Source organism: Uloborus diversus, chromosome 4 (genome assembly GCF_026930045.1).
Source record: "Uloborus diversus isolate 005 chromosome 4, Udiv.v.3.1, whole genome shotgun sequence".
In the NCBI taxonomy this organism is placed as follows: domain Eukaryota; kingdom Metazoa; phylum Arthropoda; class Arachnida; order Araneae; family Uloboridae; genus Uloborus; species Uloborus diversus.
This window is the reverse complement of record NC_072734.1, coordinates 125,709,682-125,728,564: the sequence shown is the minus strand read 5'-3', so window position 1 is coordinate 125,728,564 and position 18,883 is coordinate 125,709,682. Positions and strand designations below refer to the sequence as shown.

The following is an 18,883-nucleotide window of genomic DNA, read 5'->3' as shown; positions in this document are numbered from 1 at the left end:
GATCTCAAATATTCCAGAAAAAGCTACAACGTTCTACAACTACACTTTCATTGATAAAATCAGTGAATGAAATAAGAAAAAAAGAATAGGGGGCTGTATACTTTAGCCATATGTTAAGGGGTTGTATATTCATTACGGGAAATTATTTACAGGTTACGTTACTACAATAATTACTATTTACAGGATTTGTAACAATACCATGCAATTCAATTTGTAGGACAATGTGTGTCTTAAATTATATAAATATTAACTAACTGACCAAAAAATAATTCAGCTGGTTCGTAATTATATTTCATGTCTTCGTAAATATTATATGTTGCAAAAGTGGGACATCTTTGATCAAATCGTGCAATTTGTAGGACAATTTTTTTCCGGCTAATTTAGATAATTATTATGAGAATTATATTAAAAAAAAGTTAGGTTTAAATATTTGATAACCGCCAAATCAACAAACTATGTCCTTATTATTCCTGTTAGCTACCACTTAACAAAATTTTTGTACTGGCTAATGTTGGGCGTCTCGACAAAATGAAGCTAATAACGGAAAATTAGCTTTTTAGTAATGAATAACGAAAAAGGGCGAGGGGTCCCGGTCTAAACGTAACCGTTAACATATTTGCGTATGTCATTATAGGAGAACGTAGCGAGACCTCTAGGGATGGAATTGGAGTATCCAGAGAAGATTGGAGCACGCACGGTCGCTCGCATGCGCAGAAGAGATCAGAGGCTCTTACAAAGAGCGCCGTCCAATTGAGGTGGCACTGCGTCAAAGGACACTTGTCGAATTTCCTTGTTGACAACGCTAATTGTTGAATTCCTTGAGAACAGGAGAACCATTGACTCCAATGTGTACTGTGAGACACTCCAAGGCCTAAGCAGGTCCATTAGGAACAAAAGACCAGGGCTGCTGACGAAGAGTGGTTCTGCTACATGATGCCACGCGTCCACACGTCTCCAGGATCATCCTGGCGGCACTGGCCAAATTCAAGTGTCAGTAGCTTGACCACCCGCCCTTCACCCCAGACAAGTCGTCCTGCGATTTCCATATGTGTTTGATCCTTTGAAAAAGCATTTGAAAGGAAAGCGTTTCAACTCGGACGACAAATTCGATGACACGGTGAAGAACAGGGTCTCGTCACGGCCACAGAAATTAGGGGAGCAAGGAATTCTTTGGTTAGTTTAATCACTGGGATCTTGGTGCTTAGGTCTATGCTGCTTACTTTGTGTCTTCATTTAGACACAAAGTATCGTTTGGTACCTTTTCATTAGAAAGCCCCTTATATAAAGACTCGCCCTTCAGAGGTTTAAAAAAGCAAACGGGGAAAAATACAATGTCTCTTAAACCTGGTGCGAAGAATGCAAAATTGAATTTTGTCTTGAATTTGAACCTTGTTTTGAGATTCATCGTACCATACGCAATTTCTATCGTAAGTTACGTAACTCTCATTTTTTTAAATTTTAGAAGCCACTTCATTGAAAAAATAGAGCAGTCAGAAGGTTAAACACAGTGGTAGGGTGTTTTTAATATAAGTTATAGAATTCGTTTGTGAAAGTTTTCGATTTGAGCAAATCTAGATGTTTCAGATTATAATTTTTATGCAATAAGATGATCTCAAACTTGACGACGATACGTTTTTCATTGCAGCGCTCTTATTTTAAGTCTGCCGCTGATCTTGATTTTTAACATCTTTTGCTTCTGGGATGGTGTTGTCATTTACGCAAATAACTACGACTGTGATCCCCTCCAACATCCCACTCATAGTTTGAATTCAGCCGATCAGGTAAGCAAATCGTAGATTCTTTTGTTCAGTCTGCTTTTGTATCTGGTTTAGAATTATAAAATACTATCTGCGTCACCCGGTGATGCACCCTCTAACTCAAAAATAGAAGTTGTGTTATGTAACGCATGTTTAACAATCAGGACTTAAATGACAGAAAAAAAGGGTGTGAAACTTTCTGTCAACACGTAGAAAAGAGCAATTTTATTACTTTAAATTTAACTTTCGACCTTTTTGGATTTTTTTAAAATTCAAAAAGGTCAATCATTGTTATCAATAGACGTAAGCATTCCGTTTCACGGATTTTCTGATGAACTCCACCTCAAAAAGGTTTATCCCCATGGGCGGGGGGGGGGGGGGGACCCTAAATTCGTTAGTTTGCTATGTATGTTGTGCATAATTATCCCAAACTTTAAATCTTCTTTTATCCAATATTTGAAATCTTTCGCACAATTTTTCTAAAACTATTTCAATTTCCACATTTTTTTGTTAAGCGTGTCATGATTTCATCATTAATATTGTACTCATTTTGAGGGACTATATTGTAAAAGTTGAAAATAGTTATCATGTCTGTGAACTGAGTGCCACAGGTTTTGGCGATGAGACTATAGTAGCTTCACCAACAACTAGTCGAGCCTCCATATATCGAACTTCCACATATCGAAATTTTCTATATATCGAAATCCCAGCAAATTTCAATGTTCATTACATAGAAAAACTGTTTCTATATATCGAAAAAATCTCTATATATCGAAATTATTTTTCGAGATATTCGAAGATTTTTTCCGCTTTAGACTGTTTATCTGATGAAAAATGAAGGTTAGGGGAGAACATTATGTTCACTAAAAATTGCTACAAAACTCATAAAGAATCTGAGGTTCAGGGGTGTGTAGATAGGTCGTTGTTCCGTTCTGGAGTTCTTAAATTCCCTCAAGTTTATTTCAAATCTTAGTTGTAACCAGTAACACTGTAAAATCACTTTCAAGTAACCCTTTTTGTCTGTTGATTATCATTCCTAGTCTTTTTAACTTCAGTAAAAATCATTCAAGTTATGTACATTGATTTTTTACTAGTTTCTCGATTACATTGTCAAAACGAAAATCCCCTCCTGTTGCGAATCAAGTTGAACTGCCGAAGAATGAAGATGTATGAAGGCACAAAAATGTAATTTCTGTTAATTTTTCAGCTATTAATCCGATGCTCGTATAAATTAGAAATTGGGTTTCATGCACGAAAATTAGCTTTAATTTTAATGTTTTAGGAGATTTTTATGACAAAATAAGATCGTTTCTATATATCGAAATTTCTATATATCGAATTTTTTTCCGGCAATTTGCTACTTCGATATATGGAGGTCCGACTGTATTTATTTGAAGATTTGAGGTTCATTATCTTCGATATTCATTTGAATTATTATAATTAGTTTAGTTACTAGTCAACTTATAGTTAACCTATGATGGTTAAACATTTAATTTTTAACTGTTTTAGTTGATGCCTTATTCCATCTTGAAGATGTTTGGTGACACTCCCGGCCTTCCTGGCTTATGCATCGCTGGCGTCTTCAGCGCTTCTCTCAGCACCGTTTCATCTGCAGTGAATTCACTCACTGCAGTTACCATGGAAGATTTCATCAGGCCCTTTTGCTTTTGCAAAAGGCTTACTGAATCGTGGGCTGCTTTTCTTGCCAAAATAATAGGTAGTACAAAAACGTAGCTTCTTGTCAATTTCAGTTTTTGTTTGTTTTCTCACTATCTTTTTTTTAGCTATTGGATACGGTGGAGTCTGTCTGCTTCTGACTTTCATTGTGGCTAACTTCAGAGGCGTTTTAGAAGCATCGAACGTTATGTTTGGCATGATTGGAGGGCCAATGCTAGGCATTTATACCCTCGGAATGTTTTCTACAACTGCCAATGAACCTGTAAGTAAAATTACTAAGTACTGATTAACTTAGTGTCCGAAAATTTTAATTAGTAATCACTTTGAAAATTGAATATAGACAGTATTCTGGTTATTCCTACGAAAACAGTACCAATCATGTTCGACTTTTTTGATTTTTTTTTCACAATAATTCTAAAACTGATGTAGTTTTTCAATTTCAAGAGAAAATTTAAAAAAAAAATCATTGTTACAAATGTGGTAGAGTGAACATTAAATAACTTAAATTAACAATCGGGGGGGGGGGGACTCACTTCTTGTTCGCTGACTGTAGGACACAAAGTGGGTAACCGAGCACACAAATTATACTGCTCTTTGATTTCTTTAAAATATTACAAAATTCACTGTGATTATTGTTTTTTATTTACGAAATGGCTGTAACTGTGACGGAAATGTCAACCATGGAAAATTTTGGGAAGAAATAAAAACAATTTTTAAGGGAAACAGTTTTTCCAATGTTAAGTTGCAAAAATTATTTTTATGTAAAACACACTATTTATATAAGCGTTACTTTATATTGATGCATTTCAGCACGATCTGATGTCCCATTTTAAATTCTAATGACTTGAAGTTGAGACACTTAATATTTTCCTTCTGGTTTCACTACAACATATTTAAAACCCTCAATAAATGTTTTTATGTGCAAATTATTCATATTTGATCATAAACAAAATTTTCTTTTGGTATTTACGCAGGGTACGCTGATTGGTCTTCTAGTTGGATTTGTGATAAATGCCTGGTTAGGTTTCGGTTCCTATGCAGTCAAAGTGCCAATCCCAACTTTGGCGAAGTCTACTCTGGGTTGCAATCTTTCAGACAACTCAACTTATTTCCTCACAGCGGAAAACAACGAGACCACTCTATTTGACACTGGTCTGGAGAATGTGATTGATGCGCTTAGCCTCACAGATGAAAGTGAAGAAGAGTAAGTAGAAGAGTCAGTAAAATAACAACTCGTACTGCTTGGATACGTTCGGAAACAAGGAACGGTCGCACGCACTGATGGTAACGCAAGCGTTTAGTAACGAAAACTTTGACGTCACCTACCAGCGTTCGGAAAGTCTTGCGGTCCCTCTTTGGCAGACGACCCGGTTGTAACCGCTCTCACCCATCTCTCATCACAGTCTTGACATGCTTAGGGAGACCACGTGGTACTTTTTGCCCCATCCGGCCGTGCTTCAATTTTTTTCTCTTAGATTGGAGCGAAGTTTGCTGCTGCACTAGAACTAACCACGCTGTAACCACTAGTGTTCAAAAACATAGCTGTTCTACCGAGCTAAGCAGAAAAATACTTAACGTCATAACCGCAATCTGTCTAGCCCCGCGGTGTAACCAGTGCACTGTTTCCGAACGCAGCCCAAGTGCATTTTTAGCTTAATGTGACGTAAGGGGCCTCCGTGGCTGTGTGGTGGAAGTTTCGTCTTCAAAAGCCGGAGGTCGTGAGTTCGATTCTCGCCGGTGCCCTGGGTGTTTTTTCCTTCACTTGTACTGTAAATCTTTCCTGTGTGTGTCCGGAGGCAAGGTGCATAGTACGCAGTCCTCTATGTGTGTGAAGCTGTGTAGTTTCTGAATAAATTTAAAAAATAATAATGTGTCGTAATTTGAAGTTCTTCAGTTAGGGGCAGGGACGTGCACATGGGGGAGAAGGGACACCTGTTGGCCCTGACCAAAGCCTGAGGGAGGCCCGAAATTTTTAAAACTAGGCTTGAAATATAGAGGTGAATAAATTGGAGGGGGGCAGAAAAGTCATTTGTGATGGGCCCCAAAAGTTCTGTGCACGCAACTGGTTAGGGGTCATCCACAAATGATGTCTCGCTTTGAGGGGAGAGGGGATCGTGAGAGTGTGACAGTTCATGACGAGGGGAGAGAGGGGCTTAACAGGAAGTATGACATTGCTCCTTTTTTATTCCAATATGTTTATGCACTCTAACGTGACGTGTGAAGAGGGGAGGGGTAAGATGAAGTGTGACGCGCTAGGACAAAGGGCCAAATATGACGAAAAAGTGATATCACTTATACATAGCCCCTTATGAGGGATTCATCTTTTGGTCGCTAATTAGAAAAGTTGTGGCATAACACTGTCAGATTCCGTCTGTGCGATGGACTATGATTAAAATGCAGAATAAATGTGCATTGGCGCCTGGCGTTTTGTTTCCTTTTTAACTTGGCGAAAATCAGTACATTTAGAACCGGATAGTCTGCAGCAGCGTTTCTCAACCTTTTTTGACTCGCGGACTGGCAGGAGCTTTTGAAATAAATTCGCGGACCGGTGATGTTTTTTTTCTTCCAAACAATCCCTCTTGCACGAATTTTTAAAACATGTAGTTTTTTTTTTATAAAGCAGCGAGTGGTTTTTGTTTTCTTTTTTTTCCAAGAAAGAAAAAGTCAGCTTTCGACTCGAGGACACATTGAAAAAAGAAAAGCGAACGACTGAGTGCTTTTTCCTTCCTTTTTTATAAAGTACAATAACAATGATAAATTAATTTATAAATTCATGCAATAAAACTTTAATTGATGTTAAAGAACTGTTTTAAAAATTATTTAAATGTTAAGAAGGAGATGAGAAGAAAAATATGTGCCTTTTTCTACGAGTATATTACTATGTTAGTCATCGCAAAAAAAAAAAAAACTGTTTTTATTTTTATTTTTTTGGTGAATCTGCCCCGCGGATAATCGAGAGTTTACTGTTTAGCATGTATGTGTAATTCTTTATTCTTATGCCACAGACAGACACACAGGTATACACCCACTGAGATACACACGTCAAATATACAAATCCTCTTTTTGAGTCGAGGGAAAAATATTAATTATATCTTCAAATATGTACAAATGTTTCAGACTATCAGACGATGGATTAAAAAAATGAAATGATCGACTTTGTTGGTAAAATATTTTTTTGCTGATAAATACTTGCCTTTCTTTTAGGTACGTCCTCCCCGTATACAAAATGTCTTTCATGTGGTTTCCTCTCATCGGAAGCGTGACTGTCATCGCGGTTGGCTACATCTCCAGCTTTATACTAAGTGAGTGTGATTTTCTTCAGCTCATACTCGTTACGTCAGACTTTTCGCTTGACTTTCGTGAGCGAAAAAGAAGTCGGCATACCTAAAGCCCTACATCGTAATTTAAGTAGCGACACGTCTGCCGTCTTGGGGCTAAATGCCGTTTTCTTCCTACTTTTCGATTTCGATTTCGATTCCGAGTCACAACTGACTACAACTGTATTTATGTCGAGGACTGCATACTAAGTGCCTTGCCTTCAGTATTTTTTATACCGATAGATGGCAGCACCATCACCGGATCTTACAGTAAATGAAAATTTAGAACTGGACCAGGAGCTAATAGCTACCTGGTGCTAGCACCCCCAGAGGTATCATTTCACTTGAAGGACATTGAGACCACGAGCATATTTAACGTCGAACAGTCCCCTTTAATGACGACGATGGATCTTCGACCATCGAGGTTCGAACTCAGGACCCTCCGGCCCCGAATCCGACACTCTACCGATCGGGCTACCACGGCCCGTGTAGCTACTTATTCTACGGTTTAGGGCTTTAGGCTTACCGTAATACTGCCGTATTACGAGCAGAAGTAGTGTCAGCACTTTTTTTTTTAAATTAAAATTGAGTAACATATTTTACCTTACAGTGTTTTACGGTAGTGAATGAGATTATTAAAAGAAAAAATTCTGAAATGTAGAAAGTAAATCAAGTAAGGTAAACACACCAGTAGTGGCCAGTGCTTAATAGTGCTTCAGAACTGGCTACTTCAAGGTTTATATTTGAAAAAATTGGATTCCCAATGGTTTCAAACGTGCAGGAGGTAATAACTTCTGAACGTTTGATGCATTTTTAAATCCTTTGGAAGACCTGAAATCTTATTATTTCAAATATAAACCTTGAAGTGGCCATTACTGAAGCAGTGGCCACTACTGGTGTGTTTACCTTGTCTGTCGTAAAACTTCAAAAAGCAATATCTCATTTTGAGCTCAGTTGTAAATACAACTTTTTTGCGTAGCACGGCAGAAGAGCACAGTGACGAGAGAGGGACTCTTATTGTGAAAGTCAAGTGACGGCTACAAAACGTCGCTCAAGCTGAATTTGAGTATTCTTAAAATGGATAAATAACCTTAAAATTTTTGCATGAATAATTGCTATGGGTTTTTGTCCCTTGCTCCATACAAAACGAATAACACTTCGCTGCTCATAAGCTGTGGACGTCTAAAGAACAGCTGTCATCTTAAATGACTGATAGCAGCTCCACTCATCGGAGCAAAGGGCAGGTATGACTGGTATGGTTCAAGGAACGGTCACTCCTGAGAATGTATATGTTCTCTTTTTATTTACAGCCGTATTTTGGCTGAAAAAAAAATAAGCGCAATGATTTTGATTTGCCCTCGTAGATTTATCTCCGAAAATTTTTAAAAATGAAATCTTAAACGCAATATTATCCAGAAAAATTGCCTGAAACTTCAGTATATCTTTGGTAGCCTGAAAATTTCATTACTTCAGGCGGCGAATAAAATTATTCCCATAGTGGCTAACCTTAACAAGTAATAATGCTCAGATTAGTATACGGAAGTACCGAAATATGTGTAAAAGTAAATTGGTTTTTAATTTTGAAAAGGCGTTATATTTACGGATTTTTTAAGTGAAAAATTTCAAAAGTGTGAAAAGAAAACATGCAAATCTCAAGGGATCACTTAAAGAGCTCCGTAGAACCCAAGGGTTTCGGGGAACCCAATTTGAGAAACGCTGATGTATGGCATCCTTGGATCTAGTCTACATTAATCTATACAGTAACAAATTCTCAGCAGTTCAGGTCAGAAAAGGTTTTGTGCTGGTGCTCTGATTTAATGACGTCAGATCATATTATTTGTGTTGTTAGGCGTTATAAAACACTCTACATTATCCATTAAATTTTTGTTTGAAATAATTATTCTTTTAGCTATTTTTAACATCTCAGATCCAGGCTGATGTAAGTCCAAAAATTGCGATTTTCCGTTTATTTGTGCACTGTATGCAGAATCCTATTCTGCATTGAGATATGTGAACGTAATTCTAAAGAATAAAATCTTTTGTAATTATTTACCACTGTTAAAACAGTGCGCGTCCGATTCTCCGCGCGTCCTTTGTATGCGTCATACAAACGTTTTCCCTCTCTCCTACAAAGTAACGATTATGTGACTTACATTAGTCTGGCTCTGAGGTGTACACATATGTACATATTGTGATACATATTGTTTTCACCAATACGATATGATGACGATCCTGCTGGCGTAGCAGGTTTTGATGCAGTGTACTCTATACGAGAAATATTTAAAAAATATGTATACACACCGAGAGATTTTGATGCCTTTAAATGTGCATAAAACCAGCTGATGTGTGCATCAAATGACTTTCTTTTACACCAATTTAATGTTATTTCCCCATTATTGGAAAATTTAATGTGAATCAATAGTTAACTTTCTAAATATCACCAATAGTGGCCAATTTGAAACCAGATAAAAAAAATCGCCAAGTTTGCGACAAAACTTGGCGACCAAAAGACTTGCCATATATCGCCAAGTGTCCGCCAATTATAGCACCACTTGAGTTTGCATCGAAATTAATAAAGATTTCCCCCCAAAAAGGCGTGAAACAACTCCTTTGGAGCAAACGAATGCAACCAAAAAGGGAGGTGCACAACTAGACCCCACTAGGAGTCTACGTACTAAATTTCAACTTTCTAGGACATACCGTTCTTAAGTTATGCGACATACATACGCACATACATACGTACATACGGACGTCACGAGAAAAGTCGTTGTAGTTAACTCGAGGAATGTCAAGATGGATATTTCGGGTGTCTATTCATTCTTAGACACTTAATCCACGTGTGGTCGGGTTGAAAAAAAAAAAAAAAACTCAACATTAATTCGGGGGTGAGCAAAATGGAAATTAAGGCCGAATTTCGAGTGAAAATTTTTTCGCGAATACAATACTTCCTTTTTACTTTCTTCTATATCTAATATATAGAAGAAAGTATTGGATTCGTGCAAATTTTCGAATTTTGACGGATTCGAACGTTTTGAGGTATGCTGTGTCCATTTCGACTAGTTTTGGAAAATGTCTGTGTGTGTGTGTGTGTATGTGTGTGTGTATGTGTGTGTGTCCGTGTGTGTGTCACGTCTGTGTGTGTGACCAGTTTTTTGTGGCCGCTCTACAGCAAAAACTACCGCATGAAATCGAACGAAATTTTGTACACGTATGTGCCCCTATGTGAGCAAGTGCGCATTGGTTTTTTGGCGCGAATTCCTCCAAAGGGGGTGGAGCAATGGGACGTTTTTTGAGTTACGCGTGCTTGCTATTCCTCAGGAAGTAACTGGCGGAATCAAACAAAATTTGGTCCATAAGTTGCCATTAACAGGAACAGGTGCTGATTCAGTTTTGGTGTCAATAACTCAAACGGGGGTTGAGCTATAGAACGTTTTTTGTCGTCAATTGTGACTGCTGTATCTCAAGAAATAATGTACAGAATGAAAGAAAAATTTATCGGCAAGTAGCCCTTAGTGGGTATAAGAGCTGATTTTATTTTGGTGTCAGCAGCTAAAAAGAGGGTAGCGCAATCTCCCGTTCTTTTTTTTTCATTGTGAGTACCCTAACTCAAGAAGTAATGCTACGTTCTGGTTGAAATTTGGGATGTATGTGAATCCATATGTAAAAGGGCTTTGGTTCAATTTTGACGCCAATCACTCCAAAAGGTGTTGATTTTTTTTCTTTTTCTTTTTTTTTTTTGCGAAAAAAAATAGCTTTATCAATGCAACAATAAGAAAGATAAATCGTAATAGATTGTCGTCTGCGTATTTCTCGTGATTTTAATTGGATGGAAATGATCGGAAATATTATCTCAATGATTTAAAATTTTTAACTGTTGCCATCTTATGTTTGTTAACAAATAAAATATTTGTAATTAATTCAAGCAAGGCTTTTAAAATAACTTTCAATTTTCGCTCTTTACTTTGCTTTTGTGATAATTCAGACATTGGGATGGTCGTCAAGTTTTTGCATGTGTAATTTTCTTTTTGTTGGGAATATTGCTTCCTCGTCAAGCATGGGGAGGGATCAGAAAAAAAAAAGAAAAATATAGAAGAAAGTTTCGTGATAGCCACAACATACTAGTTTGTAAAAGGAAGTAAAAACTTTAGGGCAACAAAATGTGCAATAAAAGCAGTTTTCTATTTTAGCGCATCAATTCAATCTCAGCAATGGGACAATACTCTCAAGAAGAAGGTTTTAAAATAATTTTCTGAATAACATAACCGATAAAGTGAAAAGTTGATTAAAATTTATGCTTTCTTTCCAGGTTTTTGGATTGAAAACAAGAATCTTGATCCTGCGAACTTCAGTCCGCTTGTCAGAAAATGGTATTTTAAATCAGCAAAAGCGACAGCAAATGACGTTAAACTTTATCCTGATGTAAGTTTATTCATTTCGAATTTTTCAAACATTGCAATATTCGAGTATTTTTGTCATGTGAGTTTAAATTATGGTTCGAACTTTTTCCTCATGAGATAATTCGACGATGCCTAAAAAATTGGCTCAAATATAACCATTCGGTTATTTTGATCTTAGGGGCTAAATGCCGCTTTCTTCCAATGACTGCCATAATGAAGTAGCGCGTTTTTCTTTGATTGCTTTTTTTTTAAACCACAATTCACTTGTGGGAAACATTTTTAATTTATTTTCTTTCTTACATATATTCAATGCAGCTCAACAACATCAAAGCGTCTCAGGGCTTACTGAATCGATTATTTCAGAAAGGGCGTAAGTTCAGCGGAAACTCATTGGACTTGCGCCTTATCTGAAGTGATTGATTAAACTGCGGAATTTTTTTCTTTCAAAAAAATTAGATTGTAGAAATAAGCGCATAACTCGAAAACGCCCCCCCCCCCCCTTTGAAAGATGCGAAATGACGGGCCTGTTTATTCCAGTGCTTTCCTCTCATTTCTGTGCATTTTACACATATGACGGTTTTATAAGACATACAGTCGACTCCCGCTACAACGCGATCCGACTTACGCGAAATGGCTATAACGCGAGTTTTTCAGGAATAACGAATTTTAGAGCTGACGTGAATACCTCGCCCTCCAAAGCTAAAGTTTTTGGCTAAATAATTTCGGCAGAAAGCAGAAGATTAATTCATCACTTTTTCTTGTTCTTTCTCTTTTTCTGACGAGTTTCCGTAAGTGCACGCAGTGTCAGGGGGAGACTGATAACAATCTGATTGCGCAGCATAAATCCTCATCATCTTCATATTTTAAGTTATAAATTTAATTACTGTATCTACAGTAACGTATAGTGCTGCATTTATTATTACTACGTACTTGACGTGCCGTACAGTTTTATTTCTTGTCTTTTCCTCCCACTGATCATTGGGTTTGTGCATCGTAACAACATTTAATGTTGAATAATACAATGTTTCTTTTAAAATACAGTAAAACTTCACTTCTTTATTTAAGAAATGGTAATACATAGCTTAGAAATGGTAAACTTGTATAACAGTTTGAGAGAGTTTTACAAATGCCTTAAATAACCAGGTATGTTTACAAAAAGTTCGTATGCATACAATTTTCCACAACGCGAAATTTCGACTTATACGAGGGGTCTTGGAACGCATCCCTCACGTAAGTCGAGACTCGAAAGTAGTAGTTCCTGGAACAACCATTTAATAGTTGCGAACCCGTGACAGTGACTGAAGTTAAAACCCTGAATCATCATAGGCGGATTTAGGACTGAGTTCCTGGGGGGGGCAGGATTTTTTTTTTTTTTTCTGAGCAATATTAGTTGTAATCAAGGCTAGATTTAGACTTCATGTGACCCTAAGCTATTTCAGGTTTTGAGTCTATTTTGAAGACCAAACAGCTTTTCTGTCGGTGGCAAAAAAGGCTATATTTTAAAGCCCGGAACCCCCCCCCCCCCATTATGCATTATACATTTGGTATATGCTGGGAAATAGTGTCCCTTTTAAGTAGTGTATAGAATATCCCCAATTTAAAGGGTCAGGGGGTTTCCCTCCCGGAGAAATTTTTGTAAAATAGATATGAAATTATGCATTTTTAAGCCTTATAAGGGGTAATTGGAACCACAAAAATCTCAGAAAAAAATAGCAAAATAATCTTATGCGAATTATGATAATACAAAGTAAAAATTGTTTTCGTGTTGGCAAATGAGTGACAGCAGTCCTCAGAGAGAAAAAGCAAGGTAGAATAGAAGGTTATTCATTGTTATTTGCTAACATCGGCTGTCGGTTCAATTCAATTAGTTTTTGATCACGTCTTCAATCCACCCGCAAATACAACAATGAATGAAATACAAAATGATCAATAGTAAAAAGTGCTTTAAAAGAAACGGTGTACAGATTTGGAAAATAGGTAACAAGAGAGGAACATGCTGCTCATTTGAATAATTCATAATTTATACACTTGATAAGAAATAAATTTGAAGCACTCTTTGCTTCGGAATTTCAAAAACTCGTCTAATCCATTTCAAGGACTCCAGAACAATTAAAACTATTCTGGGCTTCATTTGCCCTTTTCAGTCTCTGAAATTTAGTACTAGATTTTACAGTATTGTTCCAACTTCGTAAGATACAATTACTTTAAGTTTAAAAGAAAAAAAAATATATTGATTTTTCATTTCAACAACTTTTTTCTTCAATTACAAGCAGTGCAGAAAACGAGTGTTTTTTTGTATATTAGAATTTCCAAAATAATGCATTGCATTTGGGATTAAATAAACAGCAAGATATGAAACATTTGAGTCACAACAATTTATCTCAATTAATATGTTACAGAAACGTGAGAACCATGATTTTTGCATTTTTGATGCAGAATGAGGCTAGGAACAAAATTTAACATACTTCGGCATCTATCCCTCTAACCCCTACCATTTGTTATAAATGTTTAAATTTATGGTTTGTATCCACACTTTTCCAAAGTTTTCAAGCACTTTAAAATGAAATGTATTTTTTCAAGTACTTTCTTTTCTTTTTTTTAATCTTTATTTGAGATTCTAATTTGTTGAAATAGTCGTTGATTATTTCATGTATTGCTGCTGAATACATAGGTCGTTCAGTCGATATTTTCACTTATGGATCATTTTTTAAAAAGTGTAACTTTTGAGTCGCACGCCTTTCACAGTAAAAATTTTAAGGAACAATTCATCTAACAATAACAATGCTTTTTAATTTCATCAAAAATATATCTATTTAAACCTGCCAACAATTTCTTAATAATAATTTTTATTTTAGTATTTTTTGTTTTTTTTTGGTTCACAACATGTGAATTCTCACCTCCGTGGCATGTTACACACCTTGTGTGACTGTTTATGTTGCTTTATAACTTGTTTAATTAAAAGTATATACTTATTTATTTATTATTCCTTTCACAAGTGACTTAAATACCAATTGTTTAAGTATATTTAATTTTTAATATTGTGTTTTAGTTCGTTTTAGTAGGATAAGGAGTTGTGTCACACAATAAATTCTCACCTCCGTTGCACAAAATGCCTTTCCTCATTAACATGTGGCAGTCTTGACATCAAATTTTATTTTCCATGATACAAGGGGGCCCCCTTGTTTACTTTCAGCCATAAAGAAGTTGTGAGATTTTTGTCGAAAAACAAGAAGACAGATTTTGCTTTAAAAACTAAGTATGGTTACTGCGACTTCTCACCTCCGTGAACTTGAATTTCAGGGATGTAAATTAATGTAAAAAAATAAGTGAACATGTTTTCATATGCTTTACACGTACAGATTGCAGCAACGAAGAAAAAAAAATTTCCCTGAAAAATGTATCCAATTTAGGCCAATAATAATGGAAAATTCCTCACCTCTATGACAGGCCTTATCAATGTCATTATTTCTGAGGTGAAAATAAATGATGGAGGGGAAATACATCAATCTTAGGTATTCTACCAAAATTTTAAATTGCCAGTATATTCTCAAATTTACTAAATGCTACTTTTTAACACACATTTTAATTAAAAGGAAACCTACTAATTAAGCTGTACTTTAATTAAGAGAGCTTAACATTAGAGTCCCACTAATCATTAAAGTAGCTCATTGTTTGCACAATTAACAAAATTACTACTTTGATACTAAATTAGCCACAATTTTTAAACATAAAAAGTTTTTTCTTCTTTTTTTTCCGTGAACAAAGCATTTTTTAATTTTTTTTATTTATGAGTAAAATTATTGGAACCTTGCTAGGCCATTGTTTGTCGTTACTTCTAGTAGGTAACACTTTCATGTAAGAATAAAAAGTAAGAAAAGAAAAGGCTTTGAAATTGAAAAATATTTGAATTAAAAAGTTACCTTTTCTGGAGAATGACCCTTATATACTTGCCCTAATGGTTTTCAGTTCGAAGTAGTTGTTTTTATTACATTTCAGCATCCCTGTGACCAATTTACTACTTGTAATACATTGTATGGTTTCTCCCCCCCCCCCCCCACCATTTAGAAATGGACAGCCGCTATTTTTCTTCATTTTTGCTTCTGAACTATTCAAAAAAGAAAAAAATCATAATTTTTTCTTTTAAGATTTTGGAAGGTGTATTGTTACTATGTATAAAGTCCTCCCAAGACTGGGAGGGCATTGCCCCCCTCCGCCCCCCCATAAATCCGCCTATGTGAATCATAACTTCAGTAGTGACAGTTCAGCTATTTTGGGGTTAACGAAGTTTTCTTCTTATGTATGCTACGGTGAAATAGCTTGTTTTTCTGCTTAATTGTGGTTTCTTATTAACTCCATCTTAATCCAAAATCAAGAAGAGAAAAGCGCTACTTCATTATGGCAGACATCGGAAGAAAGCGGCATTTAGCCCCTAAGATGGCGGACGTGTCGCTACTGAAGTCATACTCAACGGCTTTAACTAGAACTAGATCTCAAAGACAAGGTGAGAGGCGTATCGGAGAGTTTTTTTGGGGAGGGTTACCCCCCCGTATCGGAGAGTTTTTTTGGGGAGGGTTACCCCCCCCCCCTTCCATTCATCTATTTCTCTTTTTTGACCATAGAAAATGACCAAACTCATGTCTTATCCCGAAAAGGTTTTCTCTCGACGCCACTGGAGGTGAATGGAGAAGCAGTAAGAAGTCTAATTTAGACTATTCAGTTATACCATCGCAGTTAGCCGAAGGGTCCCAGGTTCGATGCCAACCGGTCGGTACGGGGAATCCTGGAGTGTGATATGATATGTGATATCTTATATTTCATATGTGATATCTTTTCAGGTGTTTCATTCACAATGATTATCGTAAGAAAAAAACAGTAATAAATCATATAATTTAAAAAGCCATACCATAATACAGAAAAACCAACGAAAACTAAATTAATTTTGTTTTGAAAAATAAGCGCATTTGTATTATTAAATAAAATATATTATTTCAAATATATACTATTAAAAAAAATATTTTTATTTTGAGGCATATAAAAAGGAAAATGAAATACGTATTCTAAAATATGAACGAATCCGTTAAAAACCTTAGGTATAACAAGTTCTTAAGTTTGATAGAGTTCAAAGAATAACTATTTATAATTTGTATTTTGTGTTTCTCCAAACATATACAGTCGTGATAAACAAATAGTCGAAGGGATCTATTAAAAATTATTTTTAAAAAAAGAAGTAGAAGAAGAAAGATAGGAAAGAAATGTACCAAAAAAAAAATGTATTTTTACCCGTCAAAAAAGCAGGCGATAATATTTGTTTTCAAAGACGCATTTTTTTCTCTTCAATAATTTAGTTTTCCTAGTCCAATGGATCACAAGACTCGCTATCGATCAAACATGAAACACATAAATCTGGCAAAGTGAACTTTGATTGCTTAATAACGTTAACTTAATTTATTATACCGGTACTTCTTAACTGTTTGATTTTAGTTTAAACTTACACATTCTTTATCTTTCAGGTCGAAATGAAAATGCAGAATGACTGTGTGACAGTTTTCAAAAGTTGAAAAAAAAAAAAAAAAAAAAAAAAAACTACGAGTAACCCGACCGTTAGAAGAGAAAAAAAACTTTTTTAAACTGTTCATTACGGTGCTTCTTCATTGGGAGAGAAAAATGGAGGTTAGAATATGACGAAAAGGCTCCAAAAGTAAGAACCAAAACTTCACGGTGTTCTGTCATGTGGCCAAGGAAATGTTAATGGACTACTTATGCAATAGAACAATTGGTGTTGTTAAAAGTAAAAAATGCGAATAAGAGCCCATTGTATATTGGGAGAACTTAAATTCAGTCACAAAAAATTAAAGGGAGAGACATGAATGTTCTCGATAACGTCCGCTTGTCTTCAGTATCCACGCCAACCCTCTACTGCTCACCGTGGCTCTGAGATCACGTCAAATTTCACCACATTTCACTGTAGGAGCTTTCTTTCTTTGCTGATCAGTGTGACTTGAGTGCTTGAGCAACGCAATATGCCTGTTTTTTATGTAGATTGTTCGTAATGACAAAAGAAAATATTTTAGTCACAGAATCACAAACTTGATTTGAAAATACGAGGGCCATTTAATAATTAAAGAGAATAATTGATGTGGAGAAAAGACTGTTGGTAGTACAAGTTTGATACATTTGGGAATCTTAAATTGGTCTCACTGCAATGAGTTCGAATTTGCGGAATGATCAACATTGATCCGTTTATAACCTCAAAATTAAGTCAAACGATGTCGGAACTTCTTAAAAACTCCACATTAGTTGAAAAAACGTTCTGTGATTCTTTTTTCTTAATCGCTGAAAGTGAAACCCAACTAATATATACCCTAGAATGATTAAAGCGCATGGTAAAAGTTGTATGAACTGTGTTAAGTTTCTCAAGAGGTTAAACAGTTCAAAAATAGTCGAGAATCAGTATCTGACGAACACTGTTCCGGCTGGCCTATTGAAATTTCAACTTCCTCACGTGAAACTCTAATTGATGATATTGATGATTCCATTCGTGTAGACCGCCCGCCGTGTCACAGTGGAAATGATTGCAGAAAAAGTTAGTGTTGGGTGCAGTTTATACTCAGAAGAGAAGGGTGACGCTCCAGCAAGATAGTGCAGGTCCTTACTTTGCTCAATTAACCCGTGGAACCATTGTTAAAATGGACCGATTAAGCACCCTCTGATCTCTTTTTTTTTTCTTCATTGAAGGAGGCATTAATGGGAAAAAGTTCCAGGATAACGGGGAAATCAAAAATTTTTGAGGGAACTTGGCTTCTACATCAAGACAAAGAGTTCTCTTTGCAGCCGCTAAAAAAAAAAAACTAGTAACCAGTTGAGATAAGTGCATAAACGTTGATAAGGTTTATATTGAAAAGCAGGAAAAGTCTTATCGTGTAGAAAAAAGTAATGTTTTTTTCTCCAGGTCATTTTATCTCTTTAATTACTGAATAAACTTCGCTTGTGAAAAATTTTAAAAAGAAAAATCCGCAATAAATGTGCTAAATACTTTGTTCTTTATCATTTTAATTTTTCTAAACAAATCCAAACATGAGTTTGCAAGCAACACGAAGTTTCAACTGAAGTTTGTTCTAATGTCTGTGCCTGCTATTTTTGTAGTTTATTTACATCATTTTGAATTTCTCCCAATTTTTTTAAACAAAATGTATTAAATTTCTGGATTAGTTCTTAAAAGTAAATAAAATGTTTCAGAAGTTGGGGGGAAAAAAAGCATCATAAGTATCATGATAGTTTCAATTCTTGAATATTTCCCTGTGCTTGTACGTACATTTTTTGGAGCAAGTGTACAACGCTTGTTGCACATAGATTTGTTATTGACACCTTACATGAGCCTTGCGTACATGAACAGTACCTAAGTTGTCATGCGAATTGTATAATTTCTATTCTTCCATCTTATTATCATATATGATTCGCTAAGACATGCATTATCATATTATATAAGTGTATTTTTTTAATTGTACTCATTTCGTTAAAAAAATAAAATATTTTTAGCAAAGTTTAAAAAAGAGTTTTTATTATTGATTCGAACACAAATGCGTAAAGACCTTGTTTTTGCAAGCGGTAGAAACATTTCTTAATTTTTTTTAATAATTTAAAATAGCATGATGTTTTTACTTAACACTCCGTGACAATCTTGAAATAGATTTAAATTTCAGCAAAATCTAAAAAGTTATGAAAAAGTATTTTATGC

General features: G+C 35.6%; 1 protein-coding gene across 1 annotated transcript in view; it reads left to right on the top strand.

Annotated features, from left to right (window-relative positions):
- Positions 1–18,683, top strand: part of LOC129219726 (putative sodium-dependent multivitamin transporter) — a 68,574-nt gene extending 49,891 nt beyond the window's left edge. Inside the window, exons 9-15 of the mRNA XM_054854014.1 lie at positions 1,646–1,781; positions 3,267–3,474; positions 3,542–3,696; positions 4,409–4,638; positions 6,639–6,736; positions 11,058–11,170; positions 16,659–18,683. Coding sequence (XP_054709989.1) covers positions 1,646–1,781; positions 3,267–3,474; positions 3,542–3,696; positions 4,409–4,638; positions 6,639–6,736; positions 11,058–11,170; positions 16,659–16,706 — 988 coding nt within the window. The 3' untranslated portion in view covers positions 16,707–18,683. The remainder of the gene's footprint in view (positions 1–1,645; positions 1,782–3,266; positions 3,475–3,541; positions 3,697–4,408; positions 4,639–6,638; positions 6,737–11,057; positions 11,171–16,658) is intronic.
- The last annotated feature ends 200 nt before the right edge of the window (positions 18,684–18,883 follow it).